We start from the raw sequence: 18,512 nt of genomic DNA, 5'->3' as shown, positions 1-18,512 counted from the left end.
CAATTGAATTTACAAATCGTAATTACGTATGGAACGGGTTGGGAGAGGACAAAAGCGATGGCACTGCAGTGTTTGTGGTGGAGAAATGGAGAGGGTGGTTCAAATGCAGGTATCCGGTGTGTCAGCAATACCTAAAGTATGCTCAGGCTGTAGAAGCATCTAGTACGCTTCTACGGAGGCTGCCTCCATAGCACTAGCGCAAAACGGCCATAAGGCTTTCAGTCCCTGTACCCACCGCACCCTGCTCGCAGCGATTTCCGGTATGTGACTCATTTATTCATGTATGCACTGTATGCAGCAACTATATGTATTTCAAGAGCACATTAAAAGCAAATGACAGCAGTGCCGGCCTTCTCTTCTCTCTTCTGAATGCAACGTATGGGTATAATTGCGAACATTTTCATGAAATTTCACGTAATTGTAATTAGCCGATTATGATCATCACTAGTGTGCACACACCAGTCCCATTCCTCCTGCTCGCTGGTCACACGGGACAGGGCCTGCTCAGGGCTTCATAAGGCGATGGGAAGGTTGTCTCGTACACCCTAATTTATGCACTTGTCGGCAGTGGGCATTCTTATCTTATATGTCATTTGGACTGTTTTGCCATGTAAAATGGGGGTGACACTATTCTGTGTTCTTGTTACACTGATTCGCATGCTGCTCTGAGTTCCAGAGTTCTAAATAAGCCAATGAATGCCCATATCTGACAAATGCTATACAGTAAAACCTTGGATTGAGAGTAGCTTGGTTTAAGAGCGCTTTGCATTACAAGCAAATTTTTTTTATTTTATTTTGTCTTTGCTATTTAAGCAACAGCTTGATATACAAGCAAATAAAGGGATAAATGCGTCATGTCAGCTCAGCTGAGCCGGTGGTTCTTTTCCCTTTGGCGCTGCAGTATTGTACTTAACCTGAGTGTAGAGACTGTGCGAAGTCACAATTCCATGAAATCCTTAAAAGTAGGCAAAAGTAACGGTCAATGGATACGTTTCTTATTAAAGCTACACTAAAAAAAAAAAAAAAAGGTTGGCTGTGCTCTCTCCTTCTAGGAGCTGTGCCCACCTGTACGGTTGCCCTCAACTATGAACATTAAAGTAACCTGTTTTTGTTCATTCATGTTCTTACTTGTTACGTTTACCAAATGCGAAATGCCCTTTGATAAGGGAATATCTAAAATCTGTTATTGTTTATTGGAATTCTCAATAAAATATTTTGAAACTAAAAAAAAGGTTAGGGTAAGCCAACAGATGGCAATGATTTTTTTAGTTATAGTTATAGGGGACTAGATCCCAAAAGGCTTGCATAATTTAACTCTATCAGTTAGCCATTAAAAGGTATTATTTTTTACAAAACGTTGTTTTTTCTACCTATACAATATGCTAGTTATAGTGAAAGTCGTGTTTACAATTTTATTGAATACTGTATTACCACAACTGTTTTTTTTTATTTTAGAAAAAAATCAACTGGGTTTCCATTAATTCATATGGGGGAATTTGCCTTGATATAAAAGTGCTTTGGGTTACCAGCATGTTTCCGTAACAAATTATGCTCGCAAACCAAAGTTCCACTGTAATTACAAGCATTGTCATGCTTTCATGCAACAGTTTCATCACTTCACTCAGAGGGTAGGTCATATTTTATCATTTTAAAGTATGGACTCTACATTAAAATAACAAGGCCAACAAATCCTTACTGTTGGTGAAGTCAATACCTGTAGCGGTCACCAACCATCAGTATCCAGCAGATTGAGCAGTAAACCTGAAGCTGCCAGTGCTGGGTACACAATGTGATGTGTTGAGTAACTGTGCAAAGAGACAAATTGGGCCTCCCTTCCTCAATCATAGCTTCTGAACTATATGTGTGCCCTCTAGCTAGAGACCCACCAGGCCAGTCTGTCTTCACTAGGACTTGATGTTGCATATCTGTCTTGCCTTGACACACACCCTGCACCTGTAAGTCTCATTTTCTGCCACACTTCTCCATTCTCTACTTTATTTGCACCCCCAAAAATGTAACAGTCCATCCAATCACTGCTACCATGCTCAAAAAAAAATTAATAATCATTACAGAGCCATGGTCCTTGTACTGAGATACCCCAATGATGTACAATTATCACTTTGAATAAGTGGCTACCATAATTAAAATTATATGGAGCCTTATGCTGTAATCCTAAAATTGGTCTACCTCAAAATCCTAATTCCAGAAAAATGTGAAGGCTGGTATAGTGAGTCAGCTGCTTGGTTTATCCAAGTACATTGTATGCATCTTGGAACTGGGCCAACCAAATTCAACAGGAAGTGTATTTAGTCAGTCCAAATAAAATTTGTATGCAAGACAGAATTATTAGCACTGGGTCTTGAAGGACGTAGATCACGAAACCACACAGTAGGATCACCTGTTCCACAATAAGGCCTCATTCACACTAGCAAACGCAGATGGCAGTGCATTCAGAACCCAACACATGCGATTGCACGCCAGCTGCGTTGCGCTGCTGATAGCACTGTGTTTTGCCAAAAAATGCATGCAACAGTGCGCTATTCTAAAGCACAGTGCAAGTGTGAACATCAAACAGTGCAGTATATACACTTCTAATGTTCTTGTGTATTGCACACCAAACACATTGCCGAAATGCGCACAGCAACGCATATAGTGCAGATGAGGCCTAAACAAACATACCATCTGCTAATCTATGATCACATGAGGCATGATTCACAAAGCGTTTTCACATGTTTTCATTTGTTTTCACCTTATCTATGTTACATTTTTAAGCTCTCAAAAAGCAAAATAATAATATAAGAAGAAGAAAAGTAATATTGAAATCAGTAACAACTTACTTTAACTGATTATTTTGCTTGTAAATGTGCTGAAAGGTTATTTTTATCAATTAGGTGATAAATACGTCATAAGACAGTTTTGTGAATCGAGCCCATTATGTTTTATGCTTATTCACAAATATGAAGCCAAAGAGCCCAGATGTAGCCACCAACAGAAACTCAAGTGATTTCCATGAGACATGCACATACTTGTTGAAACAGCGTGAAGCAGGATCATTGAAATGCTGATATGGATTTCCTCTAGATATAGGGTCCATACACAACCAGCAAAAGTATTTCTTGCATCCAGTGCAGGTCATTTTATTGCAACCATCAATTTTCTGTGAAAAAAAAGAAACCACAAATTACAATTACATGCTATATTTTGGATTAATATAACCTAAGCCTAAATAATACTTATCTGTGCAGTCCCTAGTAGAGCAGTGATATAGGAAAGCATTCACAGACATCTAAGATGACTAAAGAAGCCAGACTTTAATTAAAAGCAAATCTAATGGAAAAAGTTTCCTTCAGGTTTCATAAATATCTATGTAGAGGGAAGGCTCTGGATACAATTGGTCGATTGGTCCATTTTCAAGCTGCATACTACTGCGTACAAAATGTGCATATTCCTGCATCAACTCAGTAATTTGCTACTTACTGACCATCCCTACTGCATAACAGCTTAGCTTTTAGGCTACCGATTGCCCAGCAAACCTCAAGAGTGTGTAAGGGGCTGAAAGAGATAAAAACGCCTAAAATATTATGCAAAACAGAAGTTTGTCTTCTTAAAACAGAAGGTATTTGTGATTATTCAGGTTGGAGTCAGGCTTGAGTTGTCCCACAGTGCATCACTGCTCAATATGCAAATGATCTCTTTGCTGTCCCTGATAGCTAAACACACCTCCAAAACCGCTGGAATGCATTGATGTGTCAGCTTGTTAAAGAGAATCTGTACTCTAAAATTCTTACAATAAAAACCATACCATTCTATTCATTATGTTCTCCTGGGCCCCTCTGTGCTGTTTCTGCCACTCCCTGCTGCAATCCTGGCTTGTAATTGCCAGTTTTAGACAGTGTTTACAAACAAAAGACATGGCTGTTACCAGCTTGTGATAGGCTGTGGAGAGGGTGTGTATAGCTTCTGCCAATAACAGCAGACAGCATATTCCTGCCTGAGCCCGACAGAGCCGACAGCAGAGAGAAGATTAGATTATGTAACAGAGATAACACAGCCACTGTGCAACTAGAAAAGGCTGCAGTAAGCAAGACCACATTTGAACAGGTATAGGAACTTATAGGATAGAAGAAATAAGGCTGGAAATTTTGTTACAGAGTCTCTTTAATAATACATAACCATCCATCAAGCATGCAGACTGCTTGATCTTCATCAGTGCATGACTTGGGTTAATATGGTTTTATGGGGTTGGACTTGAAACCCTCAAAGTTACAGATTGCCCAGCAAGCTCATGGTTAACCAGAATTCCTAGAGGTGTGTAAGAGGCTGAAAGAGATCAAAGGGCCTCCTTACTAAAAATTCTATGAAAAACAGGAGTTTGGGCAAAAATAGTATTTGAGAAAAGATGAGAAAATAAGTAAATATAAATGCAGGTAAGGTAACACTGCAGGGCTATGGGATCATCCACAGCAAATTCTATGAGATGAGGTGCATATAGGTCCCTTTGCTCAACCACCTTTCCTTCCCCTTAGCATTGTGACCACAATAGTTATAACTTGATAAGGTGCAATAATAAGAGGGTGGCATCGCTTGTCTCCTCTTCTTGTAAAAGGCAACTCAGCTGTCATTAAAGGAAAAGGTGAGCTATCATTATTGCTTTACAGAGGTGAATTCTAAGTAAGTGAACTATAGCAAAACTGTCGGTATGGTCAGGGCCTAAAGAGAAAGGACAGCGAGCAATGGCTACACCCTCCCCTCCGATTGGACCTAGATGTGTGGTCTCAGGAGGAGACTAAGGAAACACATAGTTTGAGAGGTAAGGGGTGTATATAAGAGTAGTTAGACCCATAACGTGAGTAGGGGCTGGATGGGCATTGGGGAGTAGAAGCATAAGTGGGGTTAGGGACAAGGAAGTATTTAGTGGGCTGTAGAAAAGTGAGAACAGAATATATAGTGTGCATGTAGACCTGGGTAAGAACAGTATATATAGTGTTAGTGAGTCCTGTGGCAAGTAAGGATTTCAGGGCTATATCATCATAAGGGTTAGAGGTAAAATCAGGGTCATTTTAGTTCAGAGGTTCAGAACCAGACTGGACAGAATATGGCAACAGCAGCACCGTTATCCAAGCTCTGAGCATATCAAAAGGCTCCAAGAGGGAAGTACATTATGTAAAGTAGCAGGGGCGTAACTATACTTAATAGGGCCCCCCTACAAAAATGATAGCATGGGTCCCCTTGGTCCCGAGAGTGGGAGTCGGTGAATGGGGGCAGAGAGTGTTCTGCTGTGAAGCAGCAGACATTTGAAAGCAGGAAAAAATTACACACACTCCTGCACATGTTTTTGTGAGCGAATGGGGAAGTTATTTTGCAAATTGGCAGCACTTGTGGTTGGGGAGAGGGAGGAGGGGCCCCTAAAGCCTCTGGGCCCCCCTGCTATGGCAGGGGTCGCAGGGATGATTGTTACGCCCATGTAAAGTAGCATCAGGAATGGTGAGAAAACACGGGAATGCTTAACTAGTTAGCACTAATTCAGCTGTGGGCTTTTTAATTTAAAGGGAACCTGAAGTGAGAAGAATATGGAGGCTGCCATCTTCATTCTCTACTAAACAATGTTAGTTGTCTGACTTCTGTGCTGATGCTCTGCTTCTAATACTTTAAGTCACTGTCCAAAAATGAGCATGCAAATCAGGTGACTGTCTGCATGCTTGTTCCGGGTATGTGACTCAAAGACAACTAAAACCAAACGTCAGTCAGGCAACTAGCATTGTTTATAAGGGAATGCAGATGTCAGCCTCTGTATTCCTCTCACTTCAGGCCCTCTTTAACACTTAGATGGGATTCCAGGTTCTGTCTATTTGCCTAAATTGTAAGAAAACTTGGTTACAACAATTATTGCTGCAATAGTAAATTACCCACAGATTTCTGTACTTCGGAACCGCTAGTTAAAACTATGCCGCATATGTGGCTGCCTAAGGGCCTGTACACACTGAAAATCACACTGATGCATTACGATGCGTTTGCGTTTTTTAATTACATTTCTACTTGCGATTTTTGTGCACTTGCGATTTTGCTGAGTTATTTTTTCCTGGTTTCCTGGTTGTTTACCTTAAAAACGCAATGCAAAATCGCATGCATTGCATTATGTTTTTCGTGCTTTTTTAAAAATGCAGCACTTAAAGGGGCACTATGTAATTGTAAAATTTAAAATATGTGCAAGCAAACAAATAAGAAGTACGTTTTTTTCCAGAGTAAAATGAGCCATAAATTATTTTTCCCCTGTGTTGCTGTCCCTTACAGTAGGTAGTAGAAATCGGACAGAAGTGACAGGTTTTGGACTAGTTCATCTCTTCGTAGGGAATTCTCAGGCATTTATTTATTTTCAAAAGCACTTAGTGAATGGCAGTTGCTCTGTCCAACTGCCAAAAAAACTGTGCTGCAAACAGGGAAGCTGGCCAGCATTATTGTTTAAATTTTTTGGGGGGGAATATCTTTATTAAGAATAAAAGCCTTGCGAGAATCCCCTATGAAGAGATGGGCTAGCCCAAAACCTGTCACTTCTGTCAGATTTCTACTATCTACTGTAAGTGACAGCAACATAGGACAAAAGTAATTTATGGCTCATTTTACTCTGGAAAAACGTACTTATTTGTTTATGTTTGCACATATTTTAAATTTTACAATCTTTCGCCATAGTGCCCCTTTAAAAAGCGTGACAGTCACTGCAACTGCATTTTTCTAAAAACACATTGTACCATTCTGTACAGGTCATCACGATTTTCATGATTTTTCCAGAAGACCTTACGATTTAAAAACACAGCAGTGTGTACAGGCCCTAAGCCTGATGTGGCGTCATTTTAATGCCGGCAGCTCCTGTACATGGAACACGATCAACTACCCCCGCCAGCACCGAACTCAGAAGTCTAAAGAGAGCAGAGTTCCTACATCGGTCAGGTACAGTTTACATTGGCTCCTAACCTCCTGATCACTGTGAGCCAATTGCAGTGATTAGGAAGTGCAAAATGTAAAAAAATAAAAAATAAAATAAAAGGCTCTGGTTCTTAAAGGGGCCAAAGCCTTTGGTCCCAAAGTACTTAATACAAAACTGGGGTTAAGCCTGTAAATGTACACATTTGGGTGCATGCACCAAGCCAGCCTCTGCCCTGCTTTGAGTGCGTCTGCTGCTTGCCTGAATGTTGGTTGAGCAGAACGGACAGGTTTTGGAGTTCTCCCCCAACCACTCCATACTCTCCAGCTCTTCCACTGCCTTCTGGAGGACTCTCTTTCCATATTTCTTCTCCAGGAACCTCTTGCCTTCCTCATCTGCACTCAAATAATCATCACGCAGCAAAACAAAATTCTCTGAAAGAGATCAAAGAAACATTTCTTAGCAGCAGATATTTCTCTTTTCTTCAATAGCTTGAATGGAAATACAGCAAAAAGAGATCTATAGATACAATGATTTACTTTTAACTTTTTAACTTGGATCTGATGTAGAAGGTCCAACTAAAAAAAAAAAAAAAAAAAAAAAACAGCTTCATAGTTGTGATTCTTTTCATGCACAAATAATCAGCTGTTTTGAATTGTTTGCTGTAGAAGTGTAAACATTACTATGTCAACAGAAGCAACAATGTGTTTGCTTAAAGTGTACCTACATACACCTACTTACCTACAAAGAGGCAAGCCTCCAGGGGCTTCCCATGTCTCCCCGCCCCCTTTCAGCTGCTGTGCGCAAAACCCCAGAATATATCTCGAGAGCTTGTCGGAAATGCTATGTTGTATTTAAAGCTTAAGCAGTTGTGTACTTGTCAACTGATCTATCTGTTAAATAATAAAACATTTATTGACTGGAAAAAAATAAAATAAAAACTTTGTCTTACCAAGTGGAGTTTACAGCAGAAAGGGCTAACTAGATATCATGGACTACATAACAGCGTTTTTTAGGTGTCCCAACATCAAATAATAATCTAGTCAAAAAGAGGGTACTGGGTCTCTGCTACCAATGACTTACAGAAACTGAGTACAGTAATCATAGTGCCAAGCTAAACGACCAAGAGAAAACAAAGTAATGTTATAGAGACTGAGAGAACAACCAGGTAGCTTATGGTGACCCATAACCACTAGGAAGGTATAGGGGGCTAAAAGTGAGCCAAAAGGCATACATGAAAAAAAGGTGCCTGGAGAAAAGGGCACAGGAGCTGGCCACTAGTAGAATATCAGTAAAATATGCAATATTCTACTACTGGATTCCGAGGGTAACTCACACACAGAACCCTCCCCTCTACTGGAAGCACCCTCCCCCCCTTCCCGTGGCGCCAAACCATAATTTCCCCTGGTGGTGTCTAGCCCTAACACTAACACACACACACACACACACACACACACACACACACACACACACACACACACACACACACACACACACACACACACACACACACACACACACACACACACACACACACACACACACACACACACACACACACACACACACACACACACACACACACACACACACACACACACACACACCCCTTGACCTTTCCTCCACCCCTGCAGAGTGTTTAACATAGGAACTGCCTCTGGTGCCATGTTACACATACCAAATGATCACAAAATCCATGTTACAGAGACCAAACGACTTAAAGGACACATGAAATGAGAAGCACGTGGAGGCTGCCATGTTTATTTCCTTTTAAACAATAAAACTGGCAGTCCTGATGATCAATTTGGCATCAGAAGTGTCTGAATCACACACCTGAAACAAGCATGTAGCTAATCTTGTCAGATTTTTGTCAGAAACACCTGATCTGTATGGTTGTTCAGGGTCTATGGCTTAAAGTATTAGAGGCAAAGGATCAGCAGGACAGCTAGACAACTGATATTGTTTTAAGGAAGTAATTATGGTAACCTCCATACGAACATGGTAAAAATGGCCCACAAAGCACACTGGTAAAATGGGCACCGCCACAGGTGGCAATAACAACCGCGATTAGCAGCTTTAGGAGATTCAGGGTCTATGGCAAAAAATATTAGAGGCAGAGGATCAGCAAGGCAATGCGCATTGTTTAAAATTACCAAATGTACTTGGCAATAAATCTAGAAATTGAAGTCTGACTTGCTATATAAAACTTAAACACTATAAAGACTTACATTTCTGATTCAAAACCAAGTAGTAAGTGGCAAAAGTATGGGGCGCACTTTAAAAGCAGCATCATTCTTCTCACATCTATTCCCCTCCCCCTTCCCCGTGTGTTTATGCAACTGGCCCCCCATCCCATCCGCTCTCTATTCCTGTAATTGTAAATACAGTGCAGAGCGGAAGTCACTCACCATGTCCTGCGCTGGGCGCCGTGTCCTCATCTCCCTCGCTCTTGCCCAGCAACGTGCATTAGCAACCCCCTGGTTCCTGATGTGTCACGTACACAGATTCTGGCCACACTCATAAGGGGGGGGAGGGGGACAGTTATTAGCCACAATGAGAGGGGCAGAGGAGCGGGAACGAAACATCCTGGGAGCAATATTCACGATTCTGGCCACACTGATTATCTGGGTTAGGGGGTAGGAACGGGACAGACATTAAATTGGCCTCAATTCACTAAGCTTCATCTAACGTTTGATAATTTACCTCATGAGTAAAATCTAAGTTTGAATTCACTAAGGTGGTTATAGATTATTGAACATTTTATTGATAAAACATTCGATAAATCTATAACACCTTAGTGAATTTAAAATTAGATTTTACTCATGAGGTAAATGATCAAACGTTCGATAAAGTGTTTGATAAAGCTTAGTGAATTGAGGCCAAAGGGCACTATGATTATGGGGAAAGCAGAAGGGCAGGTACTGCCCTCACTGATTCCCTGGGGGGGGGGGGGGGGGGGAACACTGGCCTCATTGATTACTTGGGAAGGGGGTGGGGACATATTAGAGGGTTAAAGGCTGCATGTGGGGGCCTGGAGGAGTTATTGGCTGCAATACTTTATGTAGTGAAGCTGTTAACTCTTCCTGTTCCCCAAGTGCAGTCGTTAACTCTTCCACGCCCCCAAATATAGCAGTTAACTTTTCTGGATAGACTTATACTTGAGTCATTTAAAAATTCCTGTATAAGAGGGTCAAATTGTGGGGTTGACTTATGTTCGAGGATTTACAGTTTATAAATATGTCATGCTCCATATCCTTCTCACTTCAGGATCCCTTAATGCACATTAGCGTTGATTCACTAACCATTATTGCGCTCGTCACCATGAGGTAATTTTAGCGCGCGCGCACACTACGCGTGGTCCTGGCAGCGTTGCGTGCACTCCTAAGTAACATGCGATCGTTCTCAGTGCCACGCTCTATACATGTAGAGCAACTGCGATACTTCACTAGCACGGCCGCAACTATGTCTATTAACATAGTAGTGGCCGCACTAGTGAAGTGCCGCAGTCGTGCTACAAGTGTAGAGCGCTGCATTGAGAACGACTGCGTGTTACTTAGGAGCGCATGCCATGCTGCCAGGACCGCATGTAGCGTATGCACACTAAAACTATTTCATGGTGACAAGCGCGATAATGGTTAGTGTTACACACCCAATGTTACAGATACTGAATTATAACAGACTAACTTAGTGACCAAATACACACACACGTTGCAGAAGAATGACTTATGCCAGGTACACATGATGCAATTTACCCGTCACATCAACAGGAAATTTCCCATGGATCGATAATTTCCAACATGTCTCATCTGCTCCCGACTTAAAAAGGGATCGATTTTCTGCAGTGCTGTTCTCAGAACCAATCCTTTTATCAAATACACATGTTGGAAATTATCAATTGACAACACATTTCCTGCCGATCTAATAGGAAAATTGCATTGTGTGTACCAGGCACTAGGAGCAGAGGTTCCCCAATCTCAGGACAGGAGCTATCATGTCAGCTGCCTTTCCTCATGGTGATGACAGAAGCTCTGGTTTCTGAATATAAATCACACTAAATTAAAGCTCACTGCAGTTAGGAGTAATGTAAATAATGACAGGGCTCTATATTTTTATATAATTTTATATATTCAGGAGCTGGGAGGCAGAGAGGCACTATGCCATATGATTTACCTGCCTACAAATAGAAATGGAAGGCTAAACATGGGAGGCTGTAGCCCAAGGAGGAAGAAGTTTGTATAAGAGAGCTGTATTTTAAAGTGGCTGCTGTTCATGGAGGTTATATATAGAATAAGGCCTGTACATAAAATGGGAAGAAGGCTGCACTCAGGGTCCTGCACGTGGAAGATGAGAGGGCTAGTTTACAAGAAGGTGGTGCTGGATGCTCAAGAGTTCTTTTTTCCACAGAATTTGGTGACTGTGGGCAGAGAGGAATTCCTCACCAAAAGACTGGTAGACTGGGAGAGTCAATTACAGGGCAAGGACACTCAAAGTAAATGGCAAACTTTCAAACAGATTTTTAATGACTATTGTAGAATTTACATACCTTATGGAAATAAAAATTCTAGATTTTAAAAAAAGGCCAGTATGGATAAATAATACTGTTTTATGGCCAGTGCAAACCAAAAAGCGCTAGCTCATCGCTTGTTGAAGTGATTTTTCAAGACAATTCTAAAAAAAAAAATCACATCGCTCTGGTGTGCTCCATCCCATTCAAATACATTAGCCACGCTTTTTTAAATCGTTGGTGTTATTAAAAGTGCTCAGAAGCGCTGGAGGTGGGGACCAGCCCTTAGACATGATTAAAGGTACACTATTGATTGACATGTTTTTTTCAATTGAGATAGGAAATGTTTGGGAAGTGCTGCTAAGTGTTGTTGTATACAGAATACAGAACTACTGCGCCTGTGGAGTACGCTGCGGTCCACATAGCGGTGATTGACAACGCAGCTCGCGCAGGCGCAGTACAGGCCGACCTCCATTTCGGCCTGACGTCATCACCGCGGACCGGGAGGCAGAGGCGGCGAACGGCTGTGGGCAGAGCTGCGGCGAGGGACATGCTGGGAGATTGGGGCTGGACGAAGCCCCGGGTAAGTAGCACTTATTTTGCCTAATAATGCCTGATAACTCCTTTAAGTGTAAAAGGAATGCCTTTAGTGCCCTAAAGAATGATGGGACTGCATCTGCACTAAAGAATTATAGAGAATCTAACAAAAACTGCAAAAAAGTAATCAGACTTGTGAAACTGGAAGCGGGGAAAAAAGTGGCTAGTGATATAAAGTCAAATCCCAAAAATGTTTACAAATATATAAACTCTAAAAGAAGGTAGAGAATAAAGGACTTTTACAAGATGAGACAGGAAACTTGATTGTGGAGGACCGAGCTAAAGCAGAAATTTTAAATGCTTGCTTTGCTTCCATCTTTACCAAGGTGACACCTTTAGCTCATAATGTGGCCCTGGGTTGTTCCCAATCTACCTCATTCAGCAGGAGTTGCCTACCACAGAAAGGTGTGCAGGCACGATTAAATAAGATTAAGATAGACAAGGCACCTGGCCCAGATGGCATCCACCCCTGGGTTTTAAAGGAGTGGAGTTCAGCTATCGATAAGCCACTTTATCTTAGTTTCTGTGATTTTCTTTCAAGTGGGTCAGTTCCTTATGAGTGGCGTACAGCTGATGTTTTTCCCTTTTTCAAGAAGGGAAAAAAATCAAAGCCAAGAAACAATAGACCTGTAAGCTTAACTACTTCCCGACCGCCGTATAGACAAATGGCGGCCGGGAAGTGCACCCCGCAAGGACCGCCGTATTGACAAATGGCGGCGGTCCTTGTAGGGGCATGGGCGGAGCGATCGCGTCATCAGTGACGCGATCCTCCGCCGGGAGTCGGAAGCCCGGCATTTTGCCTCTGCTCGCCGGCCACTTAGCAGAGCCGGCGAGCGGAGGAATCCAACAAAGTAGCCAATCAGGTAGTATAAGGCACTTTGTTAAGTAAACAAAGTGCCTTATACGTGCTTCCTCCTCGCCTCGTGGTCTCATTGTTGCAGAGACCACTAGCGAGGAGAAAGCACTTTGTAAGTACCAGCACACAGCCTTTTTTTTTGCCTTACAGCCCCCTGATCACCCACCCCAGGCCTCATACCCCCCCTGATCACCCCAGCAGACCCCTGCCAGCACCCTTGCACCCCTGCAAAACCCCCACCCCCCCCCCACCTGCCACTAACTAGCGACGCTGCCCCTTAGTTTAGGTCCCTAACTGCCTCCTAGTCACCCCTGATCCCCCCCCCCTACCTTTAGATCACCCCCAGACCCCATCCCAGACTACCCCCCTGTATACTGTATACATCTGTATACAGCTACCTTACCCCCTGATCCCCCTCTGATCACCTGTCTATCACCTGTCCATCACCCCTCAGCACCCCCACCCATCAGAGCAGACCCTAACTGCCCCGCGGGGGTAACCGATCACCTGCCCAGGCCCTCGATTGCCCTCATACCCCCCGCCTGATTACATCCCCTGCTCTTTGTTTACATCTGTCCTCCCCAGCGATCACTAACTGATCTTTGATCAGTAACCCCCTGTGTCTGCCTCTCATCAGATCAGGACTCAGTCTGCCCCGTGCGGGCTCCTGATCAACCCCCCGCCCCCTCAAATCGCCCTCAGACCCCCCCCCCCCTAATCACCGTCCAAGTGCATTGTATTTGACTGTGCTGCGCTTGTATTCGATTGTGCTGCGCTTGTATTTGATTGTGCTGCGATTGTATTTGATTGTATTTGATTGTCCCGTGATCTGCTTCGATTGTCCCATGATTGTTTGATTGCCTGAGACCTCACTTCCCACCACACCCAACCCCACCCTCCCCCCCCCCACCACACCCCACACTCACACCTGTTGATAGTTTTCTTGGTGAGGCAGGCACCAGCAGCGCAGCATCTCCTGGACTTAGTGCCAGTGCTTCCGTAGACCCTGGCGAAGTGGTGAGCGTCAGCATGGAAGTTGAAACTGGTACGGTGGCAAGTGCAGTAGTACCCCCGTCGCAGCCACCAAGAAGAAGACGGGCCCGTAGTACCCATAGACTCCCAGAGGTGCTGGCACAACCAGATTGGCAATCCCCTGATTCCGCCGCACCCTTAGTGCCCCCTTTCACCGCCCAGTCTGGAGTCCAGGTGGCGACAGCTCATCTAGGAACGGCCCTAGAATTTTTGCAGCTGTTCATCACCCAGGTTCTCTTGGACTTAATTGTGGTTGAGACCAACCGTAAAGCCACACAATTCATCACCGAGCACCCGGAGAGCATGTATGCCCAGCCTTTCGGGTGGAAACCAGTCCAAGTTTCCGACATTAAAATCTTTTTGGCCCTTATCCTTCACTTGGGACTAATGAAACAGAATGTATCGCGGTCGTATTGGTCTACGAACCCAGTACATCATGTTCCCTTGTACCCTGCTGCCATGTCCAGGACACGATTTGAGTCCATCCTGCGCTTCCTGCACTTCAACGACGACGAAACCTGTCATGAAAGGGGAGACCCTGCTTATGACCGGCTCCACAAAATTCGGCCCCTCATAGACCACCTGTCCTCAACATTTGCAGATGCTTATATCCCTGAACAGAACATCTGCGTAGACGAGTCCCTCTTACGCTTTACCGGGCGCCTTGGCATCAAACAGTACATCCCAAGCAAGCGCGCCCGGTATGGGGTGAAACTGTATAAGCTCTGTGAAAGGGCCACAGGCTATACATGTAGTTTTAGGGTCTATGAGGGAAAAGACTCAAAATTGGAGCCGGTCGGATGCCCTGACTACCTGGGGAGCAGTGGAAAGGTTGTGTGGGACTTGGTGTCACCCTTGTTCCAGAAGGGGTACCATCTTTTTGTGGACAATTATTACACAAGTGTGGCCCTCTTTCAGCACTTAAAGTTAGAAGGAATCCGATGCTGTGGCACTGCGCGGCCTAGTCGCCAGGGCTTCCCCCAACGGCTCATTACCACCAGACTTGAACGGGGGCAGAGGGCCGCCTTGCGTACTGAAGACCTGCTCGCGGTGAAATGGAGGGACAAGAGGGACGTTTACTTTCTGTCCACCATTCACACAGACACGACAGTCCAAATTCAACAGGCAACTAAGGTCATTGTAAAGCCCCTTGTCGTCCACGAATATAATGTCAACATGGGAGGGATGGACTTCAATGACCAGAGGTTAGCGCCCTATTTAATGACCCGGAAAACAAGACGCTGGTATAAGAAAGTGTCTTTTTATCTGATTCAATTGGCAGTTTACAACAGCTCTGTTCTCTACAGTAAGGCTGGGAGAACTGGATCTTTCCTCCAATTTCAGGAACAGATCATTCTGGACATCCTGTATCCAGGAGGTGCCAGGCCCCCCCCCAGATGCAACTAGCCGACTGCATGGTAGGCATTACGCCTATCAGATTCCGCGTGCCCCAGGTCAACGCATCCGAAGAAAACGTTGTCGTGTCTGCAGCAGGACTGGAAGAAGGAATGACACCAGTTTTTATTGTCCCCGCTGTCCTGACCAGCCTGGCCTATGCGTAGGGCCGTGTTTTGAGAGGTACCACGAGCAGGTACACTATTAGAACCTAGGGAACTCCAGACACAGGAGTAGGCACACACTCAGTGGTCTTTTGCACATTGTCGCAGGGAGAGGAGAGGTAAGCTTGAAGACCAAACGGGTAAGCATAAAAGTGGGAAGAAGGATCGATTTCCATGCTTGATATTGCTGATCTGTCCTGGGTTGGCGATATAAGACGGCATGTTTGAATCTCCCTTGAGTGTGGACACCCCCAGTTTATATGTGATTTGGGCCTATGATGATGCTTTAATGCCACACAGAGTCATCTCTATTGGCAGGCATATTGCTGTATCCTACAGGCATAATGCTGTATACTAAAGTTCTGAGGCCCAGTCACATAAGTTGGTGGCTCACCCTGAGTGCAGGGTGGCACGGGGTGTCTCTCTCCTGAGGTTATCACTGCCATTGATGTGGAGGAAGATCTGCCATTGATGTGGAGCAAGGTATGTTTGCCATTCATTTTTCCTTTCAGCCCAGAGTGCATTACTTGTATACCCAATATAAGGAGTATAGCAGAAACTCCTAATACTGGCCATACATGTAATGATTGCAGAGACCCTAAAATGCCAGGACAGACTCCACAAATGACCCCATTTTGGAAAGAGGACACCCTAAAGTATTATGTGAGGTGCACGGTGAGTTCATAAAAGATTTTAGTTTTTGTCACAAGTTAGCAGAATTTTTTTTTTATTTTTTTTTTTAACAAAGTGTCATTTTCCGTTTACTTGTGACAAAAAATAAAATTTTCAATGACCTCACCATTACCCTCATAGAATACCTTGTTGTGTATTCTTTCCAAAATGGGGTCATTTGTGGGGTTTGTTAACTGTCCTGGCAAGTGGGCGGGGTGCTAAATTGTGAGCACCCCTGTAAAGCCTAAAGGTACTCATTGGACTCTGGGCCCCTTAGAGCAGTTAGGGTGCAAAAAAGTGCCACACATGTGGTATCGCCGTACTCGGGAGAAGTAGTACAATGTGTTTTGGGGTGTATTTTTACACATACCCATGCTGGGTGGGAGAAATACCTCTGTAAATGACAATCTTTTGATTTTTTTACACACAATTGTCCATTTACAGAGTTATTTCTCCCACCCAGCATGGGTATGTGTAAAAATACACCCCAAAACACATTGTACTACTTCTCCCGAGTACGGCGATACCACATGTGTGGCACTTTTTTGCACCCTAACTGCGCTAAAGGGCCCAAAGTCCAATGAGCACCTTTAGGATTTCACAGGTCATTTTGCGGAATTTGATTTCCAGACTCCTCCTCACGGCTTAGGGCCCCTAAAATGCCAGGGCAGTATAGGAACCCCACAAATGACCCCATTTTAGAAAGAAGACACCCCAAGGTATTCCGTTAGGAGTATGGTGAGTTCATAGAAGATTTTATTTTTTGTCACAAGTTAGTGGAAAATGACACTTTGTGAAAAAAACAATAAAAATAAATTTTCCGCTAACTTTTGACAAAAAAAAAAATCTTCTATGAACTCACCATACTCCTAACGGAATACCTTGGGGTGTCTTCTTTCTAAAATGGGGTCATTTGTGGGGTTCCTATACTGCCCTGGCATTTTAGTGGCCCTAAACCGTGAGGAGTAGTCTGGAAATCAAATTCCGCAAAATGACCTGTGAAATCCTAAAGGTACTCATTGGACTTTGGGCCCTTTAGCGCAGTTAGGGTGCACAAAAGTGCCACACATGTGGTATTGCCGTACTTGGGAGAAGTAGTACAATGTGTTTTGGGGTGTATTTTTACACATACCCATGCTGGGTGGGAGAAATACCTCTGTAAATGGACAATTGTGTGTAAAAAAAATTAAAAAATTGTCATTTACAGAGATATTTCTCCCACCCAGCATGGGTATGTGTAAAAATACACCCCAAAACACATTATACTACTTCTCCTGAGTACGGCAATACCACATGTGTGGCACTTTTTTGCAGCCTAACTGCGCTAAGGGGTCCAAAGTCCAATGAGCACCTTTAGGCTTTACAGGGGTGCTTACAATTTAGCACCCCCCAAAATGTCAGGACAGTAAACACACCCCACAAATGACCCCATTTTAGAAAGTAGACCCTTCAAGGTATTCAGAGAGGGGCATGGTGAGTCTGTGGCAGATTTCATTTTTTTTTGTCGCAAGTTAGAAGAAATGGAAACTTTTTTTTTTTTTCTCACAAAGTGTCATTTTCCGCTTACTTGTGACTTTCAGCACTTAAAGTTAGAAGGAATCCGATGCTGTGGCACTGCGCGGCCTAGTCGCCAGGGCTTCCCCCAACGGCTCATTACCACCAGACTTGAACGGGGGCAGAGGGCCGCCTTGCGTACTGAAGACCTGCTCGCGGTGAAATGGAGGGACAAGAGGGACGTTTACTTTCTGTCCACCATTCACACAGACACGACAGTCCAAATTCAACAGGCAACTAAGGTCATTGTAAAGCCCCTTGTCGTCCACGAATATAATGTCAACATGGGAGGGATGGACTTCAATGACCAGAGGTTAGCGCCCTATTTAATGACCCGGAAAACAAGACGCTGGTATAAGAAAGTGTCTTTTTATCTGATTCAATTGGCAGTTTACAACAGCTCTGTTCTCTACAGTAAGGCTGGGAGAACTGGATCTTTCCTCCAATTTCAGGAACAGATCATTCTGGACATCCTGTATCCAGGAGGTGCCAGGCCCCCCCCCAGATGCAACTAGCCGACTGCATGGTAGGCATTACGCCTATCAGATTCCGCGTGCCCCAGGTCAACGCATCCGAAGAAAACGTTGTCGTGTCTGCAGCAGGACTGGAAGAAGGAATGACACCAGTTTTTATTGTCCCCGCTGTCCTGACCAGCCTGGCCTATGCGTAGGGCCGTGTTTTGAGAGGTACCACGAGCAGGTACACTATTAGAACCTAGGGAACTCCAGACACAGGAGTAGGCACACACTCAGTGGTCTTTTGCACATTGTCGCAGGGAGAGGAGAGGTAAGCTTGAAGACCAAACGGGTAAGCATAAAA

At 43.9% G+C, this 18,512-nt stretch overlaps 1 protein-coding gene across 2 annotated transcripts in view; it reads right to left on the bottom strand.

Moving 5' to 3' along the window:
- LOC137561617 (E3 ubiquitin-protein ligase RNF14-like) overlaps positions 1 to 18,512 on the bottom strand; it is a 50,295-nt gene that overhangs the window by 5,952 nt on the left and 25,831 nt on the right. For both annotated transcript variants that reach the window (XM_068272932.1, XM_068272931.1), the window contains 2 exons: positions 7,181 to 7,353; positions 3,027 to 3,157 (listed from right to left, as the gene is read on the bottom strand). In XM_068272932.1, the coding sequence (XP_068129033.1) occupies positions 3,027 to 3,157; positions 7,181 to 7,353 (304 nt within the window). The remainder of the gene's footprint in view (positions 1 to 3,026; positions 3,158 to 7,180; positions 7,354 to 18,512) is intronic.

The sequence above is a fragment of the Hyperolius riggenbachi genome, chromosome 3 (assembly GCF_040937935.1).
Source record: "Hyperolius riggenbachi isolate aHypRig1 chromosome 3, aHypRig1.pri, whole genome shotgun sequence".
NCBI lineage: Eukaryota > Metazoa > Chordata > Amphibia > Anura > Hyperoliidae > Hyperolius > Hyperolius riggenbachi.
This window is presented reverse-complemented; position numbering and strand designations above follow the sequence as displayed.